General features: G+C 51.3%; 1 protein-coding gene across 7 annotated transcripts in view; it reads left to right on the top strand.

Moving 5' to 3' along the window:
* The window catches only part of TFDP2 (transcription factor Dp-2), a 164,780-nt gene extending 143,793 nt beyond the window's left edge, over positions 1-20,987 (top strand). For 4 of the 7 annotated variants that reach the window (XM_029063582.2, XM_029063610.2, XM_029063622.2 and 1 more), the window contains 6 exons: positions 467-613; positions 5,170-5,238; positions 8,904-9,055; positions 12,044-12,210; positions 16,147-16,252; positions 16,435-20,987. In XM_029063582.2, the coding sequence (XP_028919415.1) occupies positions 467-613; positions 5,170-5,238; positions 8,904-9,055; positions 12,044-12,210; positions 16,147-16,252; positions 16,435-16,606 (813 nt within the window). In that variant the 3' untranslated portion in view covers positions 16,607-20,987. The remainder of the gene's footprint in view (positions 1-466; positions 614-5,169; positions 5,239-8,903; positions 9,056-12,043; positions 12,211-16,146; positions 16,253-16,434) is intronic. The other 3 variants (XM_029063595.2, XM_029063602.2, XM_029063587.2) reach the window with 3 other exon arrangements.
* Positions 20,988-23,258: the final 2,271 nt, after the last annotated feature.

Here is a 23,258-nt window from a genome sequence, read left to right as displayed (position 1 = left end):
TTATCTTGGATCCCAGTGATGAGAAAGGGTCATGAGCCTGACAGAACCAGATGAGCTCTCTGGGCACTGTACACCAACTTGTAGCTTCAGGAGCATGAAGAGGAAAGAGACCTCAGCAAACTGCTAAGCTGAAGGAGGTGCCTTCTGCCAAACAGTGATCCTGTAGAATCTAAGGACAAATACCTTAGAAGTCACCTGTCACTGTAGGCAGGCAGGATACAATGACAGGGCTGATCTTGCAGGTGCAAGGAGAAAAATCACTCACTTTGGAGAAGTTACTTGCCTTTTCTCTTGCATTCAAGTTTGACGTACAGATATATATGTCAGTTGGTCCTAAATTCTGACCCAACACTATACCCCTTCTGTGCCTCTCATTCCTGATCTATCAGCCTAGGGGAAGATTCTGCCACCTTCATTTTAACTCCCTAATTTTCCAACGGTCTTGATCCCCTGAAACTTTTTTCAGCAGGCTTATGACCAGAAGAACATTAGGCGCAGGGTTTACGATGCCCTCAATGTCCTGATGGCCATGAATATCATTTCCAAGGAGAAAAAGGAAATCAAGTGGATTGGCCTTCCTACCAATTCAGCTCAAGAATGTCAGAACCTCGAGGTAAGAGGAAGGGTCTGCTCTCCGGCACGGGTCCATGCATTTTCCAGAGGCACAGCCTTCAGGTAACCAAAATTTAGAAATACAGAGGATTTTAACCTAAACGTTAAACTACCTCCTAGTTTTGTGTAAAAAGGCATTCAATCTGCTTCACCCTTAGCCCCTGTTTGGTGGGGGAGGGGGGGGGACCTGCGGGGAGGCGAGCCGGGTATTGTCTTCACACACTTGTGTGAAGGGTGGGTGCCGATGGAGATTGACAGGAGACTGACAGCATAAACTACCCCAGCCAAATCCCACAAGTCCGCTCCTTTACTTTGGGTCATTTATTTTGTTGCCACTGCGTACCCCAAGCAGCGTAAGATCGACGGGGAGAAAATCAGGGCTTAGCTGCTATGGAAATACCATGTTTACAGTCAGAAACGATTTGCTTATCTCCATAAACTGATTTCCATGCCAACCACCTGTTTTTTGAGACACGAGAACCCTTCGGAAGGGAAGTTTTTCAATCCTTCGGAGTCAGGGCTCAAAATCAATAAGCACCTGTGATGTTTTGAAATGCTCCTCAGATTTCTGGCGGGCAGGTTAAGCAAGTGGAGAAACTATCACTGTAAGCAAAGATGTTTTAGCATTTTGACATTTTCATGTTATTTCAAAGAGGTCACATCCTGAGTTTGGGGGCAAGCACATGAAAAGCACACTTACTTCCAGGTGATGAAATGCCAACATGTGCACCAAGAAGAGCTTTCTTTACCTGTGGTGAAAATGTAAAATATAGCAGCTGTCAAATTTATCAGTGTTGGGGAACAATTTGAGTGGGCTGCACGACAAGAAATCTGAGAGTTTGGCTTCACTGTGTTTTCTCTAAAGGCTTTCCAGAGGGCTTGGCAGTTTTGCTTTACTCTATCCCCCCCTAGATTATAAACTCCTTCAGGACAGGGATCATAAACTCCCAAGCAGTTAATACAGTGTTCTGCACATGGTAAGCACTCACTCAGTACATACCATTGGTTGGTTGGTTGATTGATTGAAGCGGTAACATCTAAGAAATGGAGTCTATCTTATGATTAAAAAACACAATTGCTTGATGAATCTTGGTTCTATTTGTTCCTGAAGTTCTTCACTTTGTCCCCTCTCATGTGATATTTTGGGGAACCAATAACTTAAGTGGTGATGTGCTATTTGGAGAAATATCCCTTTGCTAGATGCTACAGGAAAGCTGGAGCTGGTTGAGCCTCTGACCTTCTCTCACTCAGTCAATCAGTGGTATTTAATGAGCGTTTGCTGTGTGCAGAGCACTGTACTAAGTGCTTGAGAGAGTACAGACTATCAGAGTTGGTCTTCAAAGCCATACTGAGAGCTCACCTCCTCCAGGAGGCCTTCCCAGACTGAGCCGCCTCTGTTCCCCCAACCCTCTGCTCTTCCCCTTCCCCCTCCCCTCAGCACTGTGCTCATTTGTATATATTATTTATTACCCTATTTATTTTGTTAATGAGGTGTATATGTCCCTGATTCTATTTGTCTTGATGATGTTGTCTTGTTTTTTTTTGTTATGTTTTGCTTTGCTGTCTGTTTCCCCAGTTTAGACTGTGAACCCGTCTTTGGGCAGGGATTTTCTCTGTTGCTGAATTTTACATTCCAAGCACTTAGTACAGTGCTGTGCACATAGTAAGCGCTCAATAAATACTATTAAATGAATGAATGACAAGTTCCCTGCCCACAAGGAGCATACAGTCTAGAGGGACAAATTTAGAGTCGTAGCTGAAACCTGCCCTTTCATCATATCTTGGTCTAGAGAGCAGAAAGTTAGGGTTGTGGGGGGTTCACTAATCATGCCTAATTGCTTGATATTTTCACTTAATTGTATTAATTGATTTGCATTTTCATTCTATTATTTTCCCCAAATTACCTTCAAAGTGACAGAAATGTACACAGCATCTTCACTTGGCCTTGGTGATGAGTTAGTATTTTCCTTTCTAATTTAAGAGTTGAAGAATTTGACGAGAAAAGGCCTAAAAACTCTGAGTACCCTTTTGGAAAGTTGGGGTGGAAAAACCCCTCCCCTTTTCTACTCCCCAAAGTAGAAATTAAGAGAAAATCCTCCCCAATGCCATTTTGCCCTGGCAGGGATTTTTCTAAACTGGTTTGGGTATTGTAATGAACTATAAGTACTGTTTACTGAAGCTAATTAGGGGGGAATTAATGTTGACTTCATGTTTTTCTGAGCTCATTTTCCCCAGCCCATTCTGGGTAATTTATGATTGCTCAGCCAGTACAAGGCAGAGAACCAGTAGAGAGGCTTTGGGGAAATGCTCATTTTGCCCTTCTTCCCCAAGGGGACCCTTAGCTTGAGGGCTAGCTAATCTCCTGCACCTCAGAAACACCATGGGTAGCTTAGCGTTATCCTGCCCACTAGGAGGTTGGGATTTAAAGGGAGTGCACTTTGGACTGCATTGACTGCAGCAACAATGTGCATCTCTTAAGGAGGGGAAGGAGGAAGAGCGTTATTCATTAAGCACTAGCATTGTGCAAGGCCCTGTTCTGAGCACCGGGGAAAAAACCCAAGCACTGTGATTCAAGCACGGGAGGCTCTCTGTCAAGAGGAATGCAAGGAGGGAGGGGACAGATGCACTGGGGAAGGATAATGGTAAATTTAGCAAAAGCAACAGTTCAGCAGAAACAGTAGACCTTCATAATTGATTAGTCAAGACCCTCTAGACTGTAAGCTTGTTGTGGGCCGGGAATGTGTCTGTTTATTGTTACATTGTACTCTCCAAGTGCTTAATACAGTGCTCTGCACACAGTAAGCGCTCAATAAATACGATCGACTAAGAGAAAAATGAACCGCCTTTTTTTTTTAAATCTAGTGTTTTCTTACCAAACCTTGGCTCAAACCGAAAGCAAGGATTGAATTGAACAACTGATATTTCACGCCTTCCTCTGGCCTCTCACCTGTCTGTCCCTCCCCTCTTCTTTTTCCTTCTCTCTTTCTCTGTCCCTTTTCTCTCCCTCATCCCCTTTCGTTCTCACACTTTAGGTAAGCAGGGAGACCCGTGAGCGGGAGCCTGCAAGAAACCTTTAGACCATTCTCATTTTTGTTTTCCAAACAAGTGTTCAACCCTTCCTTTATGGTGGGACCAAATAGCAGTGTTTGGCGCTAGAGGATTTGTCCCATGAGCTTGGTCACTAGATGGTAGGAATAAGGAATTGAGTTCAGGAGGCTGGAGAGGTCTTTGTTATTGACTGCTAATCTCACTGTCAGGCAGAGTTGGTCAACCTGTGCTCACTGAGTAGCTTCTAAGTTCCTGGCCCAAGAATAAGGGCTAGGCAAATAGCGGGCTGTAAAATAGCCTTGTGTGGAAAGGGGAATTCTCATAATTATTATTATTATGAATAATGGTGTTTGGTAAACGCTTACTGTGTGCCAAGCACTGTTCTAAGCACTGGCATAGATACAAGGTAGTCAGGTGGTCCCAAGTGGGGCTCAGAGACTTAATCCCCATTTTACAGATGAGGGAACTGAGGCACAGAGAAGTGAAGTGACTTGCCCAAAGTCACACAGCTGATAAGTGGCGGAGCCAGGATTAGAACCCATGGCCTCTGACTCCCAAGCCCGGGCTCTTTCCACTAAGCCAAGTTGCTTCTCTAAATGGGGCTGTAGTCTCCCACAAGTACTTATGTAAGAAGCCTGTCAGGGGAGGTTTTGGTAGACTCTAAGCTCATCGTGGGCAGGGAATGTGTCTATTTATTGTTATATCGAACTCTCCCAAGCACTTAGTACAGTGCCGCATGCACGATAAGCGCTCAATAAATACGATTGAATGAAAGGAGGCCGTGGGTGCAGGAGGAGAAAGCCGATTCGAGGAGGAGAGGCCAGAGGACCCGTTGAGAGAGATCCTTCGAGCATATGGGGGAACTCTGCTCGGCCAGCCTCTCCCCAGAGCTCCTAACAAGCCACGAAAGATCCAATGATGATGATAATAACATTAATAATAAGAATAGTGGTATTTGCTAAGCGCTTACTGTGTGTCAAGTACTGTTCTAAACTGTGGGGAAGATCCAAGTTAATCAGTTCAGACACAGTCCCTGTCCCTCACAGGGCTCACAGTCTAAGTAGAAAGGAGAACAGGTACTGAATCCCCCTTTTAAAGATGAAGTAACTGAGACCCAGGCAAGTTAAGTGACTTGTCCAAGTCACAGAGATTGTGAGTGGCAGAGCCGGAATTAGAATCCAGATCCCCTGACTCTCAGACCCGGTCTCATTCAGTCATTCGTTCATTCAGTCGTATTTATTGAGTCTTACCGTGTGGAGAGCACTGTACTAAACACTTGGGAGAGTAGAGCAAGGTACAGGTGTTTCTGCCAACCCATCATCATCCTTGTTGTGTTAGTGCAGTAGGTGATGTGACTTCTCCGGGTTTAACCATTGCCAGTGGAAGCAGTGTCTGTCCTCCATGAGAAGGTCCCTACCTTCCCGGAGCAAGGGGCCCAGACGGGAAGCTGTCTTGTTGATTTCCAGGCAGGCATTTCTAGCTGACAGTGGGCTGACCTGTGTATTTCAGATCGAGAAGCAGAGGCGAATAGAGCGGATCAAGCAGAAGAGGGCTCAGCTGCAAGAGCTGCTACTCCAGGTAAGCAGGCCTTGGGTCCTCTGGCTTGTGCGTGGACTTTCCCAGTGATGTGTTTGGCGTATTTCTCGTTGTGGGACGGGAACGTGTCCGCTAATTCTGTTGTACTGTGCTCTCCCAAGCGCTTAGTACAGTGCTCTGCACATCATAAGCGCTCAGTAAATGCCGTTGACTAATTGACATTTCTCATCTTGTCATCAAAGCCGGGATAACCCAGAACTTCTTTGTTGGGGCAGCTCTAAGGTGCCTCTCTCCCAGCTCTGGCCCTCTCAGCCGGGATTCCCGCGGCTGCTGTTTTTGAGATGATGATGACGACGACGACGATAATATTTAATAAGAGCTTACTGTGTGCCAAGCACTGAATTCTAGAGCTGGGGTATTTTCAAGATAATCAGGTGGAACATATTGTACTCTCCAAGCGCTTAGCCCAGTGCTGTGCACACAGTAAGCACTCAGTAAAAATGATTGATGGGTTCACATCCTACGTAGTAGGATAAACAGTTATTGAATCCCCGTTTCACAGGTGTGAAAATTGAGGCCCAGAGAAGTTAAGTGAACTGCCCAAGGTCACCCAGGGGGCAAGTGGTAAAGCTGGGATTAGAGCCCTCAGACTCCCAGTGCCCTCCCAGTCACTCACTAGGCCACACCGCCTTCCGTCGATTCCATTTCTCACGCACTCCGCCCCGGTAGCAGTCAGGTAGTACATGTGAACATCTGCACATCCTCCTGTGGCCGTGTCGGAGCAGCGATACAGGACCTTTGGTTTCTGGACAAGTCCGATTTTCAGGCTGTCAGAACAAAGGCTAGCCCGGATGCCGGAGCCTTCTGAGAGAGTTCTGCCCTCGGCGTGGCACGGGAACACCCGAGGAGAGTTTTGCAGAGACACCCAAACTTGAAGCGCTATTCTGTTTGGGGGGAAAAAGGAATTTTGTGTTTCAGAAGGATCCCTGAATTGTAATTGTTTGGGTGGCTGCCTGGAGCTTCAATGCTGTTTTGACATAATGGAGCCCTTGTACCAAATCATGTGAAGTAAAGTCACAGGGCCCTTGGGCTGAATAAGTTTTTTCTGTTTTGAGTTTTTATAGTTGGTGTAAAAATGTCCTTTGAGCAATGCAGTGATGACATTTTCTACCCAATCAGATCAATTTTGCCAAAAACAAAAAAATCCAAAGGAGCTTTTGAAGTTGTAGTTTTCCTTCAGAAAAAAAACAACTTAGCCGTAATTATCAGTTTCAGATATAAAATCCCAACCGTAACTTGAACCTCCCAAATCCCTTGTTTTAGCTGCTTATCTCCTTATGTCATCAAGAATGTTTTACCTTTCGTATCCCGTTTTTGGCAAGTCACGTCTACAGCATTTTTTGCCCTGCCTCCTTCAGTCTGTGGTGTGATGCATCCGAAGCCGGCATCTGCAGAAGGTGTGATCCCCTTCCAGGAGGAGACCTTCCCTCCTTTCTCTGGGGCCACTCACTGCAAGCGCTTGGTTTCATGGCCCAAATCTCTGAGCTCTTGAGAAGCTGCAATAATAATAATTATGGTATTTGTTAAGCACTTACAATTTTGCCAGACACTGTACTGAGCGCTGGGGTGAATATGAGCAAATCCGGTTAATCACAGTCCCTGTCCCACACATGGGGTTCACGGTCTCATTCCCCGTTTTATAGGGGAGGTAACTGAGACTCAGAGAAGTGAAGTGACTTTCCCAAGGTCACACAGCAGACAAGTGGCAGAGCTGGAATTAGCACCCATAACCTTCTGACTCCCAATCCTGTGCTGTATCCGCTCTGCTCCGCTGCTTCCCAAGCAGAAGGGAGTTCTGTAGCCTGAAGAGGTTATGGAGAGGGAAGAAAGAGAAGTGGAGAAGGGAGGTGAGGCCAGGAACAGTCTTGGGGAGAGAAGAGTGGGTTGAGAAGAAGTGGAGAGGCTCTTCCTGAGGAGTGGGAGACATCAGGGCTTCCCTGGGGCTCCAACTGCCAGGAGAAGAGCCGGAAAGAAGAGCCCTATTGCTTGGGCCTCACTGGGGCCACCAGGTCTTGGGTTTGGAATTTCAGGTGTAGCTCAGGGTCTGAGCTGCTGCCCCTGGTTCAGTTTGGGACTTGCTTATCCTCACTCTCAGCTTACCTTCTCCCCCACACTCTTGTGGCAAGACCCACCTCCCCTCCTCATCTTCGCTGCGTGGCTCAGAGGATAGAGCTCGGGCCTGGGAGTCAGAAGGACCTGGGATCTAATCCAGGCTCCTCCACACATCGGCTGTGTGACCTTGGGCAAGTCACTTCACTTCTCTGGGCCTCAGTTACCTCACCTGTAAAATGGGGATTAAGAGTGCGAGCCCCATGTGGGACAGGGACTGTGTTCAACCTGATTAACTTGTAGCTACCCCAGTGCTTAGTGCTTGGCACATAGTAAGCGATTAACAAGTAGCATAATTATTATTACTGTGGCCTCTCAGCCGCTGCCTTCCGTCTTGTCATCCTTCCTCTTTCCCTTGTCCTTTCTTCTTCCTCTCCCCCTCCTCTGGCACCCATGGCCATAGGGAAAGTTGGAAAAGACTGAGGGAGGGCCGGATTCCAATCCTCGTTCTGTCACTTGACTTCTGGGAGGTTCCCTCGAGGTTCCAGATCCCCTTCTATTCTCCCATCTACATCCACTCCCTTGGACCCCATAATTAATTTATGTAGTGTTTAGTATTATTATGGTATTTGTTCAGCGCGTACTCTGTTTCCAGCGCCGTTCTAAGCTCTGGGGTAGATACAGTTTAATCAGGTCAGACACAGTCCCCATCCCAGATGGGGCTCACAGTTTAAATAGGAGGGAGAACAGATACATATTGAATCTTCATTTTTACAGTTGAGGAAACTGAGGCACAGAGAAGTTAAATGACTTGCCCAAGGTCACACAGCAGGCAACTGGCAGAGCCAGGGTTAGAACGCAGGTCTTCTGCTTCCCAGGCCTGTACTCTTCCCAGGAGGCCATGCTGCTTCAATCTTTTGCATTTCCTTGTCTTCCCCCATTAGATTGTAAGCTCCTCCAGGTCAGGAACCCATTTTGGATTTCTTCAAGCGCCTCGGTCAATGCTTGGCACACAACCAGTGCTCAGTAAATACCATCACTGTGGACAACAGTGATGCACTGGATACCTCCCGCTGAGGTTGCAGAAGTCCTACCTCCTTGTAGAGATTTCTGCAATGGAAGTAATCAACCAACCAATCAATCAGTCAGTCGTATTCATTGAGCACTTACAGTTTGCAGGGCACTGTTCTAAGCGCTTGGGAGAATAAAGTGTAACAGACAGATTCCCTGCCCAGAGTGAGCTTTTGGTCTAGAAATAAGAAGCCAGATCCCGCACAGTAATATCCCAAGTATGGCAGGAACATAGCCTACCGTATAAAAGTCTCTAGGCCATACTGCGTACTTCTCTCCAATCTCAAAAGTGTTTACACTGTTTCAGTTATTGGGTCACCTCAGAGGTGTCCAGTGAACAGGGACAGGCTCATCCAGTGGCTACAATCCTCACCTTATTTTACAAGTGCAGGAAGAGAAATGGTTCCTCGGAGTTGTTTAATGAACTTTATTCAATTTTAGAACTGGGTCTGATTTGACCACCCGCCAAAAAAAAAATTCCCTCCACCCTATTCAGTGACCCTGTCCGTGTCCATTCGTTTTCACAGCAAATAGCTTTCAAAAACCTGGTGCAGAGAAACCGGCAAAACGAGCAGCAAAATCAAGGCCCACCAGCTTCCAATTCCACCATACAGCTGCCTTTCATAATAGTCAACACGAGTAAAAGGACCGTAATCGACTGCAGCATCTCCAGCGATAAGTAAGTGCGAAACACGACTCTGCACTCTGTACTCCTCGCGGGATCGGGGACGTGTTCTGCTCTGGACCTCAAACCTCATGGCATCCTCCACGTTTTTTGGAATCCCATCCTCTTCTGACCTCTTACTTCACCCAAGATCTCCCTCTTACCCCTTGAGACTAGAGCTGCCCTTTGGGAATTAAGGTAATAAAAGGCAGAAGGGGTGGAAGATTGACAACTAAATATAGCTGCCCCAGCATTTATTTGCTTCGACCCCTTTGACAGTAAGGCCACACTGCCAAGGTTTCAGATGCCCCCCGCCCCCCGAAATCTTTTAAACAGGTATTTAATAAATCAGGGCTCATTCGTTCTGTTGCTTCCCCGCTGACCTGAGCTTATATCATGGCAAATTTGAGCAAAGTGTACTTTTCTGGAGTCAACTGAATGGGGTCTTTCTTTCCATCTTTCACTAACAGTTTAAACTAGACTCTCCAGACTGATTCAGAAGCCATATGGGTCCCAGGCATGGGGCTCAAGTGCCGAGCCTCCCCTGCTCACTCTCTGACTCTCCCAATAGTGGCTTGCCACCCTCCATTGACTCTGCTCTGTGCTTCTGGGTCCTTACTGGTGAGCCTCAGCATCCCTGAATTAGGGGAATGATACCGCCTCTTGGACACTGGCCAAGAATGGATCAACCTCTGTGTGTTTGTTCAAGTGTGTGTACGTTCCCATGGGCCCTCTGGAGCTGGGACAGAGACCCAGCCTATAATGTGGCGGGCCATATGATGTTGGAAAGTTGGAGAGACTAGTTTAAACTGCTAGTGTAGGTAGGCAAAAAGGGTCCCATACATTTGGAGGGGGAGCATCGGTGGAAAACAGGGCTGGAAACAGATGTTATCCCTCGAACTAGCCTCTGCCCATTTGGTGCCAGGACCTAAGCCTGAAATCCTTCTTGTGACTCCTTCTAATCATGGCGTTGGAAGAGCCAAAAGGACCCCAGAAACAATCTGCTTGGCTTGTAGGCCAGACAGATATAGATTCATTCCAGATGTCACTCTCTAGCTTGTCTAGCTTCAAGCCAGATAGCTGCAAGGCAGCATCTGGAGACTGTGAAGACCTGTAATGCCATTTCAGAGATAGTAAAAGATAAGAGAAAAAGTGATGTCAGCCAAAATTACTTGTTCGGATCCTCTACTGAAGAACGTCTAGAAAGACTCTCGTCGCCTCACCCGGGCCGTGGGCCTCCTTTTTTCCCGAAGCTTCGTGTGGCCCCCAGAGGTAGCCTTTCCTGGGGAGAGGGGCAGCGGCCCTGAGGGAGGAAGGGTCTGTGACCCTCCAGGCAAGTGTTCGAGGGCACTATGGGATGACAAGGTGGGAAGGCTAAAGTCAAGAACAGGTGAAGGATTCGAGTCCGGTGGTTCCCGCTGGGTTGGCAGAATGTGGAGAGCAGAGTTGGGGCTTAGGATCTAAATTCTTTTGAATGGTACTCTCCTGAGTTTAGTACAGTGCCCTACATGTAGCAAGCCCTCAGTAAATACCATTAATTGATTGGAAAGGAAAGGAAGGTGAGCAGCAGAGACAGAGTTGGGTGGGAAGCTCATCGTGCAAGAAATAAAGGGAGCTGATAAATTCTCAGTTGCATAGACTGATTGTGGCAAATGCCTATTGAAATATCTCTGACTAATGCTTCTGAGGAAGAGGAGAAAGAGGAGGGGGAGCAGGAGGAGGATGAAGAAGAGGAGGAGATTGGGCCAGCTGAAGCTTGTTGGTTAGGCTTCTCTTTCCCTGAGTTAGTCGGGAGCTCCGCAGGGATGGTGAAATGTACAGAAAGCTTCCGCTTTTCATTTGGGCTGCTTGACTTACTGGTTTGGCAATAAGAAAAAAGACTGCTTTTTCCCAATCCTGCATCCATCCCAGCTCTTCAAACCCCAACGGTGCCCCAGCCCATCAGGCAGGCACTGGCCCCGGCCCCGAAGCCAACCCTCCCCTGAGAAGTTTACCCACAACATTTTGCACCTGTGAAGTTTGTGGTAACATAAGAGCAGGACCGCCCCCAAGGAAAGGCTCTCTATAGAAAAAACCGGCACACCCACAGACCAAACCCAGAGTGTCGAGTGGAAGGGCGGAGGAGTGTTCCTTTAACAGGGCAGCACGGGGTGGGGCACGTGGCTAAAGAACAGGGGCCCATACCAGCCACTTCCTGGGTAAGAATTGCTGCTCAGGTGGGTGCCACGGTGGGGTTGGGCAGTGGGCTGAGTAGTGTCAGTGTCGTAGTTATTAAGTGCTTACTGTGTGCAGAACACTGTACTAATCACTTGGGAGAGGAGTCCAAGGAGAAAAGGTATAGGATGGGAGGTGCCTCAGTAAAGGCCTTGGAGAGTAGCTGAGCCAGGATCCCGGAGGAAAGAATTGGGCACCAGCTGGCTTGGAAGGCAGGGAGCATGTAAGCAAAGAAATCTTGGGGATGGCCGCTCAGGGTTGGCCTTAGAAACCATGTAGATTTTCATGCAAGTAAATAGGCCAACTCACAGCGGGGACACTGTGGATATTAGATAGGAGAGCTGAGGGGGCCGGGAGCCGGGATGGGAAATTGCCACACCAAATGGTTTTATTTTTGGTGACTGAGCTGCAGATGACCTTTGCAGAGTGTTGGGTTTAAAGCAAGTAGAGGCTGTCGCCTGGGCAAGATTCCTGCCTCGTGTTTGAATCGGCTTAATGAGGGCTAAAGGGTTATGGACTCCTATTGTCCGTCGCGGAAAAAGTTGTTTTAATTGGGAATGCTGAATATTTGAACCCTGCCGAGATGCCATTCTTGGGAACACAACCCGGTGACTCGAGCTGAACCGAGCCATGAGCTTAAACAGGGCAGTGGCGTGCGGGGGTTGGGGTCGTGCTTGGCCCTCACGACGATGTTCTCGGTGTAACCAACCGGGTGCGTGAAGGCCGAGGGGCAGGCGTGCGCACACCCGAAGGAAAGACGCCACGGTGACCGCTTTCATCCCCGTGTAGGTTCGAGTACCTTTTCAATTTTGACAACACGTTCGAGATCCACGACGACATCGAGGTGTTGAAGAGAATGGGCATGTCCTTTGGGCTGGAGGCCGGCCAGTGCTCCGCAGAGAACCTGAGAGTGGCTAAGTCCCTGGTGCCAAAGGCTCTAGAAGGTTACGTCACAGGTATGAGACCCTCCCCTCTCTGGGCCCTCGATTTAACCAGTCGTCCGTCCGTCCGTCCCCCCCCCCCCCCCCGGGCCCAGCAGAGGCCCTGCACATTGTGGCCCATTACCCTGGCCTTGGGCAAGCCGCTTCTCAAAGGCAGTAAGATCCCCTCTGGTGAACCGAGAATTTCACATTTTGGCTGCTCAGAGAATGGGGTTGGCCCATTATTCTCTCAGAGGGTCTAGGAGGAAAGCTGCAGGGCCACAGGCTACCCCCAAGGGTCGCGGAACCACTCTCTCGTCCCTTCCCATGCTAGGATGACATATCATCCCAAAGCTTCCTCTGAGGGAAGATCTTAAGAATAATTAGAACCAGAACTCTTGTTTTTCCAGATTCCTCTTTTTCCTTGTTCAGTAAAAAGTCATCTTGGAAGGGCATACTAGCGATTTCTCCTTCACGACACTTCCCCACACCCTTTGTTCCCCCTCACCTCAACCCGGGCTTTGGGTCATGCTTTTTCATGGCTCTAAGAAGCATTTGATGTTGGTCCTAGGGTTGACCACATCCTGAATTCCCAAGAAGGAGCTGCTTAGGCTCCTCCCCCTCTGCTAATATCCAAACCTCATCCAAACTCAGCCGGGCTTCTGTTGGAGTTTGATTTCTTCCCGGCTGTCTTCAGGCCATTTAGAATCCTAGATGGGATCTCTCGGACCTGTTCCTGGAGCTGGGCTCTGCTCAGACCTCGGTGGCCTCTTTAGCCTCTCTGCGAAATCGACTTGAACTTCTCTCAGCAGCGGGCTCCAGTTGCTCAATCACATGGGCCTAAGGCCGAACAGAAAGTACACTCAGTAAATCACCCAAAATCTGTTTGATTTTGTCACTCCCAGTAAATGGCTCCTGGAGATTAGCCACGCCTTGTCTTGATCTGTTTCTGACCTCTTTTGCTAGCTGGAAGGCATTTGTCCTTTAGTTTCAAGGGAGAAATCCCCGGTGCCTTTCCTTTGCAAAGGGAGCCGATCTCTTCTTTTGCATCTTGTTCCCAGGATCTGTGAGCTTTGAACGAAGGGGTTTCCATTCCGATTTTAAAGCCCAAATTGCACAATGCATTTGCCACAGTAAGTCACGAAATGTTGTCGTTTAGAAGCTAGGAGATATTCTTAATGATAATTCAAAAACCTAAGTTTTCCAAACCAACATGAAAAGCAAGATTTAGGATAAAGACTCCCAAGCAAGTAGTTTTCTCTTAGGGCTTACTTGAGTTTCCTTTGGTCCCCGTAGTGACAGAACTGTAATTGGCCTTTAGCTTAGTGTTCTGGCTCCCGTTTCCGGGTCCTGTGCAGACTTGCTCCTGTTGAAAGCCCTGAGAGACTCCTCCTGTTTTCTCTGAGCCGAAGCGCTCGGCTTAAACTGTGGCCTTTTTTCTACTGAGAAAATGAGGTCGGGAAAAGAGCACGCTTAATCGAAGAGAGTCCATGGTCGAGAAGGGCCGACGGGGTTCAGGTCCTCCGGGAGATGAGCATTTTGAGTCACAGTGGCACAGAAAGGGCAGTTGGCAATTACCTGTGAGAGAACCCTTGCCCCCAAAGTCCGGTGCCCAATTACCGCACTGAGAGAGACTTGTCCTGACAGCTCGGAGCATGCTGGCCTGGCAGGCAGATGTTGGTATGCAGAAGTGAATTACTCCTGTCTCCCCTTGGGTCTCAGAACCCAAGTCCCCTCTCCCTCCTTTGCCTTTAAAACAGAGAGTGTGTCCTAAGGAATTGGAAAAGCCAAATTCACAGCAGAGGGAAAGTGAGGCTTGACTTTGGGCCACATAATGTCGATGAATCCGTACTCTTCCATGTTGAACGGCAGAAAGCCGAGACCCGACCCGAGGCGCCGGCTCACACACTCTGGGCCCAAAGCTCTGATACCTAGGGCAACCTGGGTGTGAGCTGGAGATCTGACTGAGCCGCACAAGTGGTGCAGAACTGTCACTGAGGCAGCGACGTGGCCGGCCCAGGACTCTGGAGGTTTGAGGGAAAGGGAATCCAGTAATCGCTGGATAGGGCAGCTGCTGTTCTCAAACTCTAGCCCCCGGCAAACCACGATAATAATAATAATAGTAATGATGGTATTTGTTAAGCGTTTACTCTGTGCCAAGCACTGTTCTAAGCGTTGGGGTAGGTACAGAGTAATCAGGTTGTCCCACGTGGGGCTCACAGTCTTCATCCCCCTTTTACAGATGAGGTAACTGAGGCACAGAGAAGTGAAGTGACTTGCCCAAAATCACACAGCCGACAAGTGGCAGAGTCGGGATTCGAACCTACGACCTCTGACTCCCAAGCCCGTGCTCTTTCCATTAAGCCACACTGCTTCTCATGGGCCTCTGACCAAGGGGTGGCCCCGGGGGCGGCTCTGAGAATCCCTGAGCTGTGGGATCAGGATCCAGCGCTTGACATGCTCCCAGGGCCTGGGCCCCAACTCCCAGAATGTCGGGCCTTTCAGCTTCCTCTGTCTTGTTTCTCCCCTACCCCCTTGGCCCCCGACTGCTGACGCTGAGGATGGGGAACTTCTGCCCGCACCTCAATTTGAGGCAGATGGATAGTTCCCTCTCTGTTCTGGGGAAATCCACCGGAGCTCGTAAGACCGGCCAAAGGACCTCCTCCTCAGTGGTCTCTCAGGAGGCAGAAGCTTGGCTTTCTCGCAGACGGCTCACGGCTCCGTCGGCACTTGGCTCACATTCTGTTTTTAATGAAGGTAGCTATTGCGATTCACATGCTCCTGTCAGTCCAGATGTAGAGATGAGATAGTTTAGTTCTCTGGCTCCCAGCATTTCCTACCTCAAGCTTAGCACGTCCCTGCCCCCATGTCCCAAGCCGAGGCTCAGACAGAGGTCCTGCTCTGGGGTGGGGATTATTTTAGAGATTCCACCTGGGGTAAGGAGGCCTCTCTGCTCGAGGTTGCAAAGCCACCAGTCGTGGCCTCTGAACTGGGCTCCTCCATTCGCCGCCTCTGATCTGGGGTCCTCGGCCACCCCTCGGGTCAAGGAAGTGGAGATGGAGGTAGTGATCGATTATTCGCTCGCTTACTCTGTAGACGGCCCAGTTGGATCATTCAGGTAAAAAAAATCCTCTACTCTGGGACTAAATTATCCACCTGAGCTGTTTGCTGTAGAGCACCTGCTATGTGCTGTATTAAGCACTTGGGAGAGTACAGCAGCGGTAAACCGGCCCTCAAGGAGGTTACACCCTATTGTCTGGGTATCGCTCTGCGTGCCAACCCTCACCCCCCCGCCGACTTCCTTTGGGCTGTGCAGACCCTGTCCCCCCAGCCATTTCAGGGGAAAAGGCAGGCAGGTAGACAGCTCCTGAAGCTGGGTAGGGAGGCTGCGACCTGGGAGCCAGCCCAGCGTCCCCATAGCAAGACCTTCAGTGATACCCACACCGGAGCACTTGTGATCATCACTCCTTGTTCGGTATTTTGCCCCGCCCAGCCGGGGCTTTGGCATCCCCTCTGGGCTGGCCCCTTTCCAGGAAGCATGGCTAGCTTCGTCGGTGGTGTTTGCTTCCCACCGGAGTGAGTCAGCATTTTCCACTCTTGCTCTGGACAACGGGAACGGCCCGGAGTTCCCGAGAAGCACTTCCTCGGGCGGACAAGTGGTTCGTCTAGCATACGCCCTCCTCAGCCGGAGAAACCGTCCCCATCCTGACGGCTGGTGGGTTCACCCCACCCTCCCCTTCTTGGAGTGTATTTTGGCCCACCCTCCCCTTCTTGGAGTGTATTTTGGCCCCCTCAGGACTTTGGAGGGCAGGTGTGGGTGAGCCCGGGTCTCCCTCAGTACCATACGCTAAGAAAATGGCTCCCAGCGAATCCTCCCTCCTCTCTCGAGCGGGGCAGGGGCCCGCCGCCGCCCCTGACCAGACGCCCCGCCGTGGGTGACCCGGTGCCCTCCCTGTCTATATTTCCCTTTAGATATGTCTACGGGTCCCTCCTGGCTGACTCAGGGGCTGCTTCCAGACTCCACCCAAGCCATCCCAAATTCAGCGGGCACCAGTGGTGTTGCTCTGTCTCACACAAGGTAAGCCGCCAGCGTTCTCTGGGGCCGGTTCTCCGGGAGGGCATCCGGGTCTGCGGGGCGGGGTCTCCGAGCACGGTGCCGGTGTAGCGCAGCTGAAGCTGGGGCCCGGGCCCCGGGGGAGCCAGTTCCCGCCGTACGTCTCCCCCCGGGGTGCTAATGAGGACGTGTTTTCCCTTGTCCAGTAGCGCGCACCAAGGGTTGTGTTTGGAGACTGACGTCATCTTAGCAACGGGACCTTACCTGGCCCCCAGCAGCGCCGCCTCCCATCATTCAGAGTCCCGCGGGGAGACCCCTTGCTCTTTCAACGACGAGGACGACGACGAGGAAGATGAGGACTCCTCGGCCCCGGAGTAAAGACAGTAGAAAACCCGAAGGTTTGCAGATGCTGCTCGTGTGTGTTTTAGTGTGAGCTCTTGTCCTTGATGTGACTGCTTCGAACCTTGCCTTTGTTTGCACTGTGTGGTCGGCGGCGGTGAGGGCGGCCCAGCCGAACCGCACCCGTGCAATGGCGAAGCTGAACCAGGCGCAGCAGCAGCAGCAGCACGGGTGGGTGCCCAGCGTAAACAAAGCAGCCGCCGCACCTCCCGGGGAATGGATGAAGCCCTCGAAGGCCTTGCAGAGAAGATAGGGTCCATTTCTCTCCGGAACCAGGGGACTCCGGTGGCCCCGCCATCGGATCCTGCTCCCAGCTGAGGCAGCGCCAAGGAACCTTGACTAAAGTGTTTCTCCCATTCATGGCTTTTGTCTGTGCTGCCTTCTCAACGCACAAACGGATAGTTCAGGTTTTGTGCGGGCGGGCCCCGGGAGCGGGGAGGAGTGGGTGGCGGGCGGGGGGCGTTGTCCATGGGGAATGTACTAGAGAGCTAGGGATATTGTTACAGGCCAAAGGCAGAGAGGGTCCTGAAACTCAGGTGCTGACCCCACTCCCCCATCCCAGACCCCGTTCTCTCCCCTTCCTCCATCCCGCAGAGCACTCCTGCCAGAGCTAGTTGTTTTTGTCTCCGGATGACTTGATCCCCTCACCTTTTCCGTTGGAATTAGTCTGAAGCCCGAGGCCGGTCCTGGTCACCGAGATTGACCGTAGGTGCATGCCGATGAATGAGACTTTCGAGGGCTACCTGGGGAAGCCCGGGGCATAGTGGCCTTTCTGGGCTCAAACTAGATCTGGCTCACCAGAAAAGCCACCCGGTCCGTCGTCGCCTATGGGGAAAACCCACAGCCAAAAGCTACCGATCCAGCTCTAGACCACTTTTCCAAATGGCCTACCTTTTAGTCTACATTTATCTCATTGGCTTCCTGCTTCTGAGAAGAAATATTCTCTTCAGATGTGGCGTCTGGCACTTTTGTCCCTAGTAAGGTTTGATGCACTTCACTGACCCACTAGAAGCAGACTGCGGCTCTTGCACCACTCCCAAACTACCCCATGTCCCTCACCCCTGCCCCTGTTTCAGTTTCACTGGCATTTGGAAAAAAGGCAGATACCTCAAAGTGATTTGCTTCTCAGAAGGCACTTTGTTTCCTAGCCAGGGTGCCGTTAGGATCCCGTGCCGGAAGAGGACAAGGAGGGTTTCTCATTTCTGAGTTAAAGCTAGCTTCCCCGGCTCAAATCCCAAGGAAATGTAGAGGGACCCGTTTTCTCCATTTTCCTTCCCTCCTCCCCCGCCCCAGCTCCCTCCCCTTCAGAAGCGGCATTAGCCTTCAATGCCTTCGCTTCTACGCTGCCCTGAGGGCACCCAACTGCCCATTGTTTTGCCCCATCATCCAGGACCAACCCGTGCTTATTAAGCAAGGTTGGACAGCATTCAAGTGTTTCTGAGCTGGACTCAGCAAGGTATTAATCAGACATCCAAAGCACGTAAGATGGGAATTTCCTTCCCCAGAAACCCTTATGGCCCTCCTCCTTGCGGGGGTATGGATCTCTCATTTCTGCAAGGTCCAGGAGACCAAACATCAACCAGGAGTGAGAGGAACTCCAGAATTTGCTAATGGTGGCATGGAAATATTGACCATGAAAACGGGCATAGGAGCCTAGGCCCCTTCAGGGACCAAATTCAATCGGCAGATCCCCAGTCGATGAGGTGGGGCAGTTGAAGCGGGGCGCCAAAGAAGCCCGGAAAAATCCGCATCTTGTCTGGGTTGCCTTCAGAGCCACGGCCGAGCTCGGTCCGCTAGCCTAGAGATGGCTTTGGACTAATGGCCTGGGGTTGGACATCTGTTCAAGGAGAGTGTGGGGATTCCCGGCTCTCCGGCCCAAATATGATCCGCGCCGTGGGGCCTTACAGTGTGACCGCTGTGGTGGGAGCATGAAAACCCTAATAGGGCTGTTAATGGTCAGGAACCAGTTTCGGATCCCAGCTGAGGCCGCTGAGGAAACCCCAGCCCACCTGAGCCGGAGCCCCCCAGCCCAGCTTGTGGTGGTGTAGGGGGAAGGGAATAGTGGGACCTGAGTGCTGGGCCCCGGCCCCACCGCATTCTGGGAATTGTGAATTGCTTTGCCAAGGCTCACTGTACAAGGAAGTGGTGCTGGGGGTGCTCCAGAGTTCAGTCCGCATGGCTCCTGTTGCCGTCGAGACCCTCTGTGTGGCTCCTTGCTCCCCATGCTCTCCCTGCCCCAGCCTCAGTGCCCAGGGAGCACTCGGCTGGGGAGCGGGGACTGGGTCTAAGAGCAGCACTTAGGTATCGCTTGTGCCCCTATTCCGGACGGGGTGGTTCCAGGAAGAGCTTAGGTGATTGGTCAAGCGGGGCATGGCCGGGGGCGCAGCCTGCCACCCACTGGGCTCGGTCCACCTCGGTCTCACGAGAAAACAAACCTTCCCCTCTGCTTCCAAGACCAGGCACAAGCCGGATTGGATAGGGAAGCGTGTGTTTGACGGGGACGTTTCTGGTAATCTTTAAATGCTTGAAATTGCTTGGAACGAAACATTCCCATGGGGCTCGGGAGGAAGGAAGCATGCCCATTGGCACAGTGTGGGGCCTGGTTTCCCCACTTAGCCAAATGGATGGGAGTGGGGACCCCTTTGATTCTTCCTCGGAGTGGGAACGCCGGGAGGGAGCTGTGAAGGGAGCTAGGCTACCCGCAGCAACCCCGGCTCGGCCACTCCTACTTGCGAATCGGGTTTAGTATTCCCTCGGTGTGCACTCCTACTTATGTTAAAGCTACTTAGAGCTATATAGACGGCAGGGCCAAACCACTCATCCAAGAACCTCAACGTGAGGTATCGGTCTAGACTGGTGGCTAGTTGGGGATGCTGCTGTTCTGCTGGTCAGCCCGGCATCAGGACCCTCACTGGGGACCAGCCAACCCCTCCTCTCCCTTCCCCCAGACAGGGAGCAGAAGGTGAGGGGTGGGGCGGGGTTGGACTGAGCAAGACTTGTGTGTCTGAAACAAACTGGGTTCCTGGGCCCTGCTCCCCCAGGACCCTGAGAACAAGCCCCGGGGCCCACTTAGTGTGGAACTTGTGTTGTTCCAGAACGCAGAGGCTCAGCTGTGAGAGCGATCCAAGGGTTTCCTCTGCCTTCCACCTGAATATCCCTTGGGAAGCCAGGGTGATGCCTGTGGTCCCCGGGTTCCTGTCCCCCTGCAGCCGCCTCTGACCTCCAGCCACCCCCTCTCCTTTGAATCTCTCTGACCAGAGACACGTAGCCAGCGCGAGCGGTGCTGATATAACATGTCCGGCAAGTCACTGGGCAGTGGGGACCGTAGGGGGCTGGAGCGGGGGGACTGGGGGTGTGTTCAGGGAAGGAGTGGTAGCCCTTCTCCCAGGAAAACTCAGCGGACTCCCCAGTCCTGCAGGGAATCCTGTCTACAGCCACTCCTTCCCCGGGGTACCTGGGTCAAAACCTAACAGAGCCAAAACTAGTGTCTCCCTAGGCTAGCGCCCTACCCGTTCCCTGGCCCCCGGCCCCCAGCCCCCGTGGAGATGCCGAAGGCGCCACCGGGCCCTCTCGGTGCCGGGAGGCCTGTGGTGGAGGCCTGCCTGGGCCTAGGCTACTGAACAGTCTGAACTGGGCTAGGGCCCGCTTTGCGGCCTTGTTACCACCAGCGGGCGGTCCCGCAGCTAGTCCTGCGTGCCTAGACCCCTCGGGCCAGGACCAGGCTGCTGGAAGCAGACCAGGTATCGGCCGTGCGGCCCAAGGAGTGGCTGTCCCGACCGGTGCGTACGGGCCCTACCCGAGAGGAGGGGCCCTGACCCGGGGATGGTAAAGGTCAGCACAGGCAGCCGCGGTTCCCTGTGTTCAGGCAGCCGTCCGAGGGGAGTCCACGGAGCCTGCCCACGCCCAGGGCCCCTTAGGGACCAAGGGTGACCGGCGTAGAACCCCACTACCGTTAAAGGCTACGGCACGGCCTTCAGCCTCCTGTCCGGCCCGGCTCACAGCCGAGCGGAGGCTTCACCATGTTGCCTTGCTGCCCTGTCCCTGTAGGCCCCAAGACCCCAGCTCTTCCATCTCTACAGGCCTGGGCACGGGGCCTTGCGAGCCGGGGGCGGGACGGCGGGGCGCCGGGGTCCACGATGCTCAGCCTGTGGGGACGGGAGCGCGTTCCCCCCACCCTTCCAGCTCTGTACATAAACCCCTATTTTTGTATGGAAGTTTGATAGAAGAGGCTATTTCTGTACTCACTCCATCCCGGCCTGGAAATACTGCCGGTGCCTCTCTCCGGGGGCACCTGAGGTTGGGGGCTCTGCCCCGGGGCGGAGCGAGGGGTGCTCTAGGAGAAATAAACCATTTTAACCCATCTTCGTGCCAAGTCTTCTTCTTGGGGTGGTTTGGGTTCGGTCAGGGGTGGGGTTGATGTCCTGCCAGTTGGGGCGTAACTGGTGGGGACCTGATGGTTGGGGGGCTTGGCACGCCTGCTGCCTCCCCAGGAGGTCAGAACCAGCTCGGCACCCCGGATCAATCAGTCAGTCAGTGGTATTGATTGATTGCTTCCTGTGTGCGTGTGTAGAGCACTGTACTAAGTGTTTGGGAGAGTACAGTACAACCACAACGAGCTCACAGTCTAGAGGAGCTCGAGTGTCCTGTTTACTCTTGGTCGGGGCCCAGCAGGCAGGGAGACAGAGTGGCTAATTGCCCCTTTTGCAACCATGGCCGGTGCCCTGCCCAGGTTTCTGGGCTGGGCTGGGGCAGGACCGGGGCTGCGGGCCAGTGGCAGCAGCCCAGGGCCTCCACCCTGCTGCCCACTAGACCAGTGGCGACCTAAACCAACTGCCAGGTTGTTGGAGCTCAGTAGTCAATTCTCCACGGCCCCGTGGCACACGGGGATTTTTTTTTTATATGGCATTTGCAATGTCCTTATTATGTGCCAGGCACTGTACTAAGCTCTGGAGTAGATACAAGGTAATCAGGCTGGACACAGTCCTTGTCCAACATGGGACTCATAATCTTAATTCCCATTTTACAGATGAGGTAACCGAGGCCCAGAGAAGTGAAGCGACAGCAGACAAGTGACGGAGTCGGGATTAGAACCCAGGTACTTCTGACTACCAGGCCTGTGCTCTGTCCATTAGGCCACGCTCCTTCTCTTGAACAAAGTCATCCACGGTGGGTGTTGATGCCTGTCCCCGTTATCTCCTTTGGGAGGGCCGCTCTACCGCCCTGCCAGGGCTGCATGCCACCCCCACCCACCTCCCTCATCCACCCCCACCCTGGGCACGGCATAGCCCGGCTTGGCTCCTACCTGTTTATTTATCTAGTGACTTAACTTCTCAGCCTGGGCCTGGGCCGACACGCACAGAGCACAATAAGACGTGTTGTACTGCTATGAAAAGACAAGAAAATCCCGGGTTTAAGAACAGCCCCTACCATATGATGCTTTAGGACAGAAATGTAATTTTACACAGCTAAATTATTTGATTGGCATTCAACCTTGCTGTTAGTTTTTATGACTGAATGGTGGCTATAGTCACATTTTTAAGACTTTAGTCAAAATCTGGAAAAGGCCAAAGAGGGTGTTTGCTTCACCTACCCAAACCTCAATCAACTCTGGTGTTTATTAAGTACCTACTGTGAGTAGAGCACTGTTCCAAGCATTGGGAGAATAGAATAGAATTAGAATGCATGGTCCCTGTTTTAAAAAGAATTTACCCTCTAAACACGGTAGATGAAAAATAGTTTACAATTTTTGTAGAGATGAAAAGAAGTAAAGAAGATGAAAAAAGTGGTATACAGGTGAGTGCGTAATACCATATTTATTAACTACTTGCCAAGCACTGTGCTAAACACTGGGATTAGGTATGAGATAAATAGACTGGTCACAATCCACGCCCCACATGGGGCTCACCATCTAAAAGATGGGGTGGTACGAAGATTTGATCTGCATTTTGAGGTATTGAAAGCACAGAAAAGCTAAATAATTGGCCCAAGTTTACACAACAGGCCAGATTAGAACCCAAGGCTGAGGCCTATCCACTAGATCAATTGTAGGGTCTGTAAATCCATATGTTCAGGATTCAGTGGTATTTATTGAGTGCTTAGTGTGTCCAGAGCATTGTATGAAACACTGGGGAGAATAACAATACAGTAGAGTCGGTATCCCCGCCTACAAGGAGTTTCCAGTCTAGAAGAATGCTATGGGAAAGCAGAGGGCGTAAATATGTACTGGGGGAATGTGACCTGGTGAGAAGAAAAATCAATCTGGCAAAGTCTTCTGGATAAAATGTGATTTCAGAAGGGGTTTCAGATAAGGAGAGTAATGATCTGTCAGACTTGAAGGGAATTTTAGGAAGGCGAAAGAGTTGTTAGCAAGAAATTGGAGGTGGGAGGGACAAGCATGAGGAATGGGTGTGGTGGGAGAAGAGGATAAACAAAGAGGGAGAGAAAGCTGATGGAGGGCCTAAATGATGGTATTTGTTAAGCACTTACTATGTGCCATGCACTGTTATAAGCACTGGGATAGAAGGTAATCAGGTTGTCCCACGTGGGGCTCATAGTTTTAATCCCCATTTTACAGGTGAGGTAACTGAGGCACAGAGAAGTTAAGTGACTTGCTCAAGGTCACACAGTTGAC

This window comes from Ornithorhynchus anatinus, chromosome 1 (assembly GCF_004115215.2).
Source record: "Ornithorhynchus anatinus isolate Pmale09 chromosome 1, mOrnAna1.pri.v4, whole genome shotgun sequence".
Taxonomy (NCBI): domain Eukaryota; kingdom Metazoa; phylum Chordata; class Mammalia; order Monotremata; family Ornithorhynchidae; genus Ornithorhynchus; species Ornithorhynchus anatinus.
This window is presented reverse-complemented; position numbering and strand designations above follow the sequence as displayed.